Raw genomic sequence first — 10,122 nt, 5'->3', positions numbered from 1 at the left:
CTTCTTTCCACACACTGACGCGTGTAATTAGCAAACAGGGCTGTGTGCAGTGGAGATAGGGAGGTGTGTGTGCATGCATTATGTGTGTCCGTGTTTGCTGAGTGTGTGTGTGTGTGTGTGTGTGTGTGTGTGTGTGTGTGTGTACAGTTTGTGTGTGTGTGTGTGTGTGTGTGTGTGTGTGTGTGTGTGTATGTGTGTGTTTATGTGTGAATGGCTGTTTGTGGATGTGTGTGGGCAGGTGTTGGATGGGTGTTATTCTGGAGCAATAGTGCAGCTTAAAAGCATGTTTGATGTGGATGTGTGTGTCTGTGATGTCTGTGTGTGTGTGTGTGGGTCTGGGTGCATAATTGGGTGTTTGTGTCTGGCTGTGAAGGCAAAATGGGAAGTCCAGTATGACGTCTGTACCGTATTTATCTGCTTAAGTGTCATGCATATCTCACACACATCAGTCCTATGTGTGAGACAGCTAACATGGCGAGAAACAATTTTGACACACACACTTACAAGCACACACACACACACACACACACACTGTCACACACTTGAGGGTCTCTTTAGAGAATACTCGGACTCTCTGTCCGACTCCCTTTTTCCCGGTGGCCAGCTCAGACGGTCGGGTCTCCATGGCAACGTGACCGGCCTGCTGAGCTGCACATGCAGCGGGTCGGGTCGGGTCGGGTCCGGCGCGGGACAAACCCTCTGACCCCGGGCCCACAGCTTTCCCACGCCATCACTGGACCCACTCCAGAGACAGAGAGAAACAGAAAGACAGAGAGAGAGAGAGAGAGAGAGAGAGAGAGAGAGAGAAGAAGAGGATGGCCTGAGCCAGTTAGATGTCCACTCAAACAACCACCGTCAGATTATTTACATGTGTCATCTTTCCCTCTCGTTTGCTGTCTTCCCCTTCTTTCTCTCCCTCTCTCTGCATTGTCTTTCTCTCCCACTTTCATACACTCTACCGTTTCACCTCATTTAAACTCGAATGAGGAGAAGCTTTATTTGGAATGATAAAAACATTGTGCAAAATGACCAAGAATGTGGAAAGAGGCGTACAGAGAACATCCAAAATATATAATCCTTTATAATAGTCTTTCTCTCCTGTTTTCTCTTGTACAGTGTGCACCAAGGGCCAGGCTGTGAGTGGCCAGTACCGCATGCTGGCCAAACATGGAGGTTATGTGTGGGTGGAGACCCAGGGCACGGTCATCTACAACAGCCGCAACTCTCAGCCACAGTGCATCGTCTGCGTCAACTACGTCCTCAGGTATGCCACACACCTGGAAGGAAGGAGAGAAATTACAGAAAAGAAAGAGAGACAGGAAAGAATGACAATGTACCTGCTTATTGTGATAAAGACGCCACCAGTACATAACATTCTCAAGCGCTGAGTCATAATTCACATACAGGTCAGGCCATTTGGAATTAGTACAGTTGTGATAACTTCAGGCAAAGAAACTTTTCTTGTTTTTAACCCCCCAATCCTGACTATCCTCCCCCTAAACCTCCCATCGTTCCTGACTATCCTCCCCCTTTGTCTGTCTCTGCTGCAGTGAGATTGAGGAGAAGGCCATGGTGTTCTCCATGGACCAGACGGAGTCTCTGTTCAAGACCCACCACATGAGCAGCTTCTTCAGCCAGGTGGGGCCTGTGGCGGCCGAGCCCAGCGAGGCCCTCTTCACCAAGCTCAAGCAGGAGCCTGAGGACCTCAACCAGCTGGCGCCCACCCCCGGAGACACCATCATCAGCCTGGACTTCGGTGAGTGAGTGTGTGTGTGTGTGTGTGTGTGTGTGTGTGTGTGTGTGTGTGTGTGTGTGGACTCTCTGACCACAACACGTCCAGCCACAGGACACCTCTGAGAGACACCAAAATCAGTTAAATCACACAAGATGACACCACCATCAGCTTGGACTTAAGTGTAGGGCTGGGGGGTGTCAGTGTGTGGGCAAAGTAAAGCTCACATGTGAAGGGGAATTAAATTAGGCACAAACTTCTTGATGCTCAAAGCTAAAAGGACTTAGACTCTAGGGAAAACGTCTAGGTCTGACATATTATTATTAAGAAAATCAGAGGTGTGGAATGTAGATTTCTTTTGCCCGTGAGAGAATTTGGGAGACAGGAAATTGAAAAAAAAAACAGGCAGACATTTTGTGGTATTATCCCCACTATGATCTTTTTAAAACTCTTGTAGAACATTTCTTTGAAAGCCATTCTTTGTTTTTGTTGTTTTGGACTGCGTTCAAAGTTAAAAAGTTACAAAAGTCTTTGTAAACTTCCTGTCATATTGTGTCATGACGTCATGTGGAATTCGTCTGATTCTGAATGATAACCTTCAAAATGGCTGCTCTTGTGAAAAGACTGAAGTGATACAGTCTTTTGTAAACAGTCATTCTCCAAAACACAAACACGCTCTCTCACACACAGAGAGGCAAATAGAGGCAACTCACACACACAAACCAGTCCTATACCTAATTAATACAGTATACGATATACGAATTTATGATTTTTTTACATGTTTTGCACTATGATCTAACGTGCTATTATTTTCTGGTGGTGTTGGGCTTCAGGTCACCCTCAGTTTGAGGAGCGTCCACTGTTCAGTAAGATGTCCCCCATGCCCCATCCTGCTGGGCACTCCTTCCTCGGGGACAGTGTCAAGCCTGGTACCTCTGAGGTGCCCGCTGTCACCTCGACCTTCTGTGTGTCACAGGCACCACCACCTGCCAGTGCCACCCCCAGCCTGAGCAGCTGCTCTACGGTAAGTGTGTGTGTGTGTGTGTGTGTGTGTGTGTGTGTGTGTGTGTGTGTGTGTGTGTGTGTGTGTGTGTGTGTGTGTGTGTGTGAAGGGTGCAAGGGCATCATTCAGTTAAGAGAATACGCTATAATGTGCCTTTGTGTTTGTAAGGATAGGCTAATGTCAGTATCTTGCATGTGTGTGTGTGTGTGTGTGAATGTAATCACATGTACTGCACTACCCTCTAACATAGCAGCCAAGCAGCCCAGGGGATTGCTACGCTGCCGTGGACAGTGACCTGACAAGCTCCCAGATTGATCTCACAGAGAAGATGTATGCATTGGACACCCAGGAGCCAAAGGCCACTGACACTACAGATGTGAGCACACACACACACTCTCTATCTATCTCTCTCTCTCTCTCTCTCTCTCTCTCACACACACACACACACACACTTTATCTCTCTTTCTCTCTCCCTCTGTCTCTCACACACACACACACACACACACATACACACACACACACACACACACACTCTCTCTCTCTTTCTCTCTCTCTCTCTCACACACACACACACACACACACACAGCGCAACAACAACATGGATTCCTACATTATCCATTTCCTTGACTTTCTATGTACCAACTCTCTTTCTCTCTCTCTCTCTCTCTCTCTCTCTCTCTCTCTCTCTCTCTCTCTCTCCTTCTCAGCCTGATTTGAGTGATCTGGACCTGGAGACCCTGGCTCCCTACATCCCCATGGATGGTGAGGACTTCCAGCTGCACCCCATCTGCCCTGAAGAGTCCCCCGCCGGCGAGACCACAGGCCTGGGCAGCGCCCATAACAGCTTCAGCAACATCGCCAGCCTCTTTCAGCCCCTGTCCTCTGGCCCACCTGCCCACTACCAGCCCACCATGGGCACCACGGGGGCAGACAAGCAGGCGCCTGGCGGGGACACCTGGCCCAACATGGCCTGTGGAGGCCCCCCTGCCATCCCACCTTACCACGCCCCGGCCAGCACCCCTCTGTCCTCTATGGGCGGACGTCACAATCTGCAGTGGCCCCCTGACCCCCCGTTTCACTACCAGCGGCCAGTGGCCAAACCGGGCATGTCGTCCACTCAGCACCTGCACCAGATGATGCCAACCAATCAGATGCCCATGTACAAGCAAAGGTATGAAAACATACTGTACATACATACCATTTTCAGACTGCAGTTTAATTGTTCCATCCATCAATCCAATCAATCAATCAATCAATCAATCAATCAATCAATCAATCAATCAATCAATCAATCAATCAATCAATCAATCAATCAGCCAGTCAGTCAGTCAGGCATCCATATACAAGTGGCATTATTCTAAGTGTGTGACATACATATCTGAGATGTCAACAGAGGAATAAAGAATGTTTTACTGTAAGCAATAAGAGTCCTTTGTATGAGTCATTTAAAGGGCCTTTGAGGAAGGAAGGAACCACCTCCAGACCACCTCAGTATCTCTTCCCTCTCCAACTCTCAACCGGTTCTGATCCTGGAGGGAGCTACTATCTTCTTGGCCCACTTGTTTGAACTCACAGACCACTTGCCAGAGTAGTAAAGAAACGCAGGGCACCTTGAGAACCGTTATTTACATGTCTGTCTATGGTAACTTGCCCTCATGTATTGGTGTTATGGTAGTCAGCAGCACTCAATGTGTGTTTCTGTGGGCAGGTCCATGGAGAACTTTGTCCAAGCCCAGAGGGACATGAGCCCGGCCCGCTTGGCTCTGGCCAACAGCATCAAGCGTTCCTTCACTCAGATGTCAACGGTGAGATCATGAATGAGCGACCTCAAAACCCTGTTAATATTCAAAAACTCTTGTTTGGCTGTGTGTGTACTACCTGTGTTAACTTGTATGTATGTCGGGTTGTGTGTGTGTGTGTGTGTGTGTGTGTGTGTGTGTGTGTGTGTGTGTGAGATAGGAGGACATGCAGCAGAATAAACCCTCAGAGATGATGTGGAAGAGGATGAGGAGTGACAGCTGTGCCATGATGGACAGGAAGTGTCTCAGCACCAGCGCCCTATCAGGTACGGTGGTTCAAAAGGGACATTACTCACAGAAACCTGAACAGTGACGTTTTTCAGTTGTTTTCTTTCAGTACTATCTTTAAATCCATAAACTCAATTTTAATCCGTTTGAATTTCTCAGATAAAGGTATGGGCTTGTCAGATGGCTTTGGCCATCAACACAGGAAGACACAGTACCCCTGTAATCAAACATGCATGTCAAAGAAACCTTTCTCTGGGCAGTGCTGCAACTACAGAGAGTACAACTTATTGCCCTCACCCAGAAATGAGGGTGAGTCTCTATCAAATTTTCCACATATTTGAAGGCAAAACCTGCATCTGTATGAATACATGTTTTAGTTAACATACAATGTTAGCATATTTTTATTGTATCACTGCATTATGCATTAGTGTGTCCTCTGGGTTATTGGAGTAGGTGACAACTTCCATGTGGTCGTTGATTTTGGTGCGTGTGTGTGTGTGTGTGTGTCCGTATAGGGATGGTGAGTCGTCTCCTGGGCCCCTCCTTTGAGACCTTCTGCCTGCCTGAGCTCACGCGTTACGACTGCGAGGTGAACATCCCCCTGCAGGGCAGGATGCACCTGCTGCAGGGCAGCGAACTCCTGAGGGCTCTGGACCAGACCACCTAGACCACCTCCTGAGACCTGGTCCCAGATCAGCCCCTCAACAACACCTCCCCACCACACAACCCTTCCAGCGACTCGCTGAGGGCGACCCCTTATCAGACCCCCAGCACAAGCCACCACGATGGCTTCTGGTCCCAAAAACCTGGTCCCAGATCAGTCCCTTGTCCCTTTCTCACTACATCCCCTCTCCACCCCACCCCTCCTAACTGGTCCCAAAACCCCACTGTGAAAATGAAAAGGTCTCTGGAGCTGCAGTAAGGGGCTATATATACTCAGTAAAGCAACCCTAGCAGCTTGGCCAGAGTGTTTGTTTTTAGATAGCCTATTATGATGAGCTATGGCAGTGTATGATGTCAGAGAGGTTGGATTTCCGCATTGTGCTTTCCATGATCCAGCTCCTCCTCAAATTACTATGAGGTGGTTGCTCAAAATGTAGCATTTTGAAATCTGTGGGTTCGAGTAGAGATGAGCGAATGCAGATGCGTGTGTGTGTGTGTGTGTGTGGGTGTGTGTGTGTGTGTGTGTGTGCGTGTGTGTGTGGTTGTGGATGTGTGTGGATGTGTGTGTGTGCTTGTGTTTGTGCTTTTGTGTGTGTGTGTCAGACAGGTTCTTAGACAGGCACAGAATGCAGTCTGCCGCTATTGTGCCTTCATTCAAAGTAAGTTTTGTGCAGAGAAGCCCTTATTTTGATAGAAGTTGCCAGCAGACAAAACAATGTGTTTAATAAAGATGTAATTCTAATTCTTACCCATGCTAAAATGATAGGAACAGGTGCCACTAAACTAAACCAATATGTTCCTCACAGGCCATGGAACCTGATGAAACATTGGTTCTTTTGAATACTGCCAGTCTAAGAATATTTAGTTAAATACAAGCATGACGTTATCGCCGCAAAATAGAGGTGACTTCTCTTGTAACCATGGGCTACTGGCAGTCTTACCCACAGACACCCACCTCATCCCATTTTATTATTCACGGAAAAGTCGCTTAGAGATTTATTTTTACTATCCTCATCTTTTAAGTTATATACCTGTATTATTTTTTAGTTAAAAGGATTTATTGCATATTCATTTTTTTTTGTCAGTGTCCGAAACTTATTTTACCGAACTTTTATCTTTGTCTTGAGAGTGTTGGATTCTGTTATTGTCATCACGGTCCTCTGTCTGTCATTCTACTTGGTTACAACATGCTTGATCAGGGGGGAGACCTCCATGTTGCCTTCACATGTTTGCCATGTTTTTAGGAACAATCACGAGTAGCCATTTCCTCCCTTTAATCTCTCGTCATTATTTCTCTCATTTTCACAGTCTGTCTTTCCCTCACGTCTCATCAATGCTCTGTTGTGGTGACCACTTTATCTTTACGTATATATGAATAGATATTTTAGAGCTGTATGCGTATATTTGTTTAAAGTAGATTGGAGATGTCCCGTACTGTGTCTAAGAATACTATTTTATTGCTTGTAGGCTTCGGTACTCTTGTCTTCTCTATGCATTAGATACAAATCAGAGTCCTGTCTGGTTTCAACGGCAAGTAGCACTGTTGTTTTTTTCTGTGGTTTGAGATATGCAAAAGCCTTATCATATTTTCTCTTTTTTTGGCAGGCCAGTACTGTTCCTTTTATCATGTTCTTTTGATTTTGTTGTTGTTGTCGTTAATCAAAAAGCAGTAAATAAAATATATATATTCAGTAATAATAATAATAAAAAGTTCCACTCTTGAGACATGTAGCAGAATTCTGAATTTTGAAAGGCAAAAATAGTTAAGACTGCATTAAAATGAAACAGATATTCGCTGATGGACACATCTGATGATGACAATACTTTTGTAGATGAGTTTAGATGTTTGTTTTGGAGCAGCAGCCGAGTTGTGTATTACTGGGATCCACCCACATTAACACTGTATCTATCTATCTATGTGTTTGCTTGTTTGTTTGTTTGTTTGTTTGCTTTCTTTTTTTAGGGAGGGGGCTGAGGTTGTCTTTAAGGTTGAACTGTGAGTTTCACTAATGCCTTAAAACATGCCCAAATTTTTTTCCTGAAGTGCTTAATGATGACGATTAGATCAACCCCTCAGAGCCACAGACTGGTATTTTGCTTTGTTGAGTCGTGTTTTAGAGTTAGATTGACTATCCCATGATACCCAAATCCTGTCTTATTTATATCCATATGCTCACCATTTGCCAAATATGAAATACATCCCTGGGTGGTAGTCTGATAACATCCTCATAGCTCTTCATTATTATCAGCCGTGTAAATATAATAATTAATGATGATATACTAGTCTGAGTTTAGATTGTAGACAACACTGGTGATGACAAAGGTGAAATGAGTTAGTTGTCTAAGTATTTTAGAAGGTTTTGCAGGTGCGGAACTAGCACACTGTTTAGTCATGCATAGCCACTGCATTGACTGTGAATGTGTATATGTCAGATTGGACTAGGTTGTTGGAAAATTGGATAATGTCATGGATGTCACTGAGGATTATTCAGTAACCAAGGTAAACTGGCAAGCAGAGGCAGTGTTCTATATTGCAGCCTGGGGCTCTGTCCCTCTCATGCCAAATCTTAACATGCATTTGATTATTACCCTTCGCTGAATCCAAACATTCAGATGTCACTGCTATATTAAGCTCAATGATTGCTTTGGCAACAGGAGTAATTGCCACTCCAAAAACAATAAAAAAAAATCAAGCCTTACTTAGCATCTCACAATGCTGACGAAGAGCAGAATGTCTCTATGGCATGTTGGCAATTGAGCTAGTCCTCTTGCCTTCACACATAGAGCTATTAAAAGAAGATAGAGACCTTTCGAGTGGTGAGGGATAGAGGTGAAGTCTGCTCAGCCTACCCACTGATGCAGCAACCTCATCTCTCACTGCGTTAACAGTCTCTTCCTCTCTATATATATATATCAATCTCTTTTGCAAACACCCCCAGTCCTCTCTGTGATTAAATCACAAATGTGCGTTCTTGCACAAGCTAAAAAAAAAACATAGTTTATGGGAAAAAAAATATCGCTGGAACAGCCTCAATCCAAAGACAGAGAAAAAGACAAAATGTCCTCTTTGTTTTCCTCGAGCCAAAGTGAACGGAATCTTGAGCATTTCCCCCAAGTGATGCGGAGCCTAGATTAAAAATATCGCCCGAATAATGCAAGAGGATGTGCAATTTGATGTTGTTTATTTATGCTTTCTGCTAAGTGGATGAGGCCGGGCACATGAGTGTCTGTCAGGGGGAATGAGAAATTGGCGTCCCATCAGACTTCTGTACACAGATAGCAAGATGTTTTACTCAAATATAAATATACGGAGTCCCACTAAGTAGCCTACAAGCCGAGTAAACTTATGGGGGGACACATATTTGACCTGGAATGTCCCCATTAGGTTGATTTGTCAGGAGTTTTTAAATCATGAACCAGGAGCTCAAAGAGTATAGTTCTCTAATGTTTACTTGAATGACCAGTGATAAAAAGCCAAAGCACAGCTGCCCACGCGTCGATTCTATTTATTTGTTACCTTACATATCTCAGTACTGGTTTGGTTGCACTAAAGAGTTAATAGCTATTTAACGAAAACTGTACACCTGTAAGTGAGGAGAGACATGGTCAAGTCAAGATGCATCAACTGCCCACAGAAAGACCTATCACCAGTCGTAGCTGTAGCCTCTGTGTTCTCTGAGGGGTGTTGAAACGTCATGTGCAGTTAACCATAAATGTGATGAAAAAACTGTGTCAACTGTATTCTTGGCATATACATGTTGCTCACACTCAACATTAAGGGCATGGCTTGTCCAAAACTGGGAAATCTACCATTGTGTGCTTAACTTCATGTCAGTAGTCATTACTGCCAGGTTTTGTGTGTGAGATCAAGAGAAACTGCGTTTTGACTCATGCATGGTGTTCTACTGGAGTAAAGATGAGCAGATGATGGCAGAGTTTCCATGTGTGGATGATGTATCCATTTAAAGACAATGACAGTGATGTTTTTTGTTTGTTTTCTAGACATAATAAAGGGGTTGTTTTCATGGGACTATGTCTGCTTTCACCCTGTTTAATTTTTGTTTTGGATGTCTTATAGTTACATTAGCTGAAACCATGACTATTTTAATATGCTAAATTCATATTTACTATATTATTATTATGATATTTCTTGTTATTGTTATTACTGTATGGGAAATTTTACCCCAGTAAGAAGTTGTATTTCTGCACTGATATGTTATTAAAGCATATTGATCTCAACTTTCCATGTGGGGTGTGTTTTATTGTGTGTTGTCTCTTTCTCTTTCTCCACCCCCCTCTCTCTCTCTCTCTCCGTCTGAAACACACACACACACACACACACACATATGGCCAGTGTTGGGAAGGTTACTTTAGAAATGTAATGTGTTACAGTTACAAGTTACCCTGTTTAAAATGTAATAGTAGTGTAACTATTTGAATTACTTTTTCTGAGTAACGTAACTAATTACTTTTGATTACTTTTTGATTACTTTTCCGATTTTTTTATGATATATATAGTCCCCAAATCCATGCGAAGATTTCGGCCTTGGTCTACAGGCTGCCGAGCAGTTCTGTACAAGCGCACAAGGCAGCAAGGGCATTCAATACATGAATTAGCATCACATTTTTTGTGAGGATAATATAATGATAATCATAACACGTTTACAGGCAGGCATGTAGGCCTACGCTGATGGCGC

General features: G+C 44.2%; 1 protein-coding gene across 2 annotated transcripts in view; it reads left to right on the top strand.

Moving 5' to 3' along the window:
* Positions 1-9,664, top strand: part of epas1b (endothelial PAS domain protein 1b) — a 41,578-nt gene extending 31,914 nt beyond the window's left edge. Inside the window, exons 8-16 of one of the 2 annotated variants that reach the window (XM_062519173.1) lie at positions 1,117-1,264; positions 1,551-1,756; positions 2,566-2,756; positions 2,989-3,111; positions 3,443-3,906; positions 4,444-4,540; positions 4,695-4,800; positions 4,922-5,071; positions 5,278-9,664. In XM_062519173.1, the coding sequence (XP_062375157.1) occupies positions 1,117-1,264; positions 1,551-1,756; positions 2,566-2,756; positions 2,989-3,111; positions 3,443-3,906; positions 4,444-4,540; positions 4,695-4,800; positions 4,922-5,071; positions 5,278-5,429 (1,637 nt within the window). In that variant the 3' untranslated portion in view covers positions 5,430-9,664. Of the gene's footprint in view, positions 1-1,116; positions 1,265-1,550; positions 1,757-2,565; positions 2,757-2,985; positions 3,112-3,442; positions 3,907-4,443; positions 4,541-4,694; positions 4,801-4,921; positions 5,072-5,277 lie in introns of both variants that reach the window. The other variant, XM_062519172.1, reaches the window with a different exon arrangement.
* Positions 9,665-10,122: the final 458 nt, after the last annotated feature.

Source organism: Sardina pilchardus, chromosome 18 (assembly GCF_963854185.1).
Source record: "Sardina pilchardus chromosome 18, fSarPil1.1, whole genome shotgun sequence".
In the NCBI taxonomy this organism is placed as follows: Eukaryota; Metazoa; Chordata; class Actinopteri; order Clupeiformes; family Clupeidae; genus Sardina; species Sardina pilchardus.
This window is presented reverse-complemented; position numbering and strand designations above follow the sequence as displayed.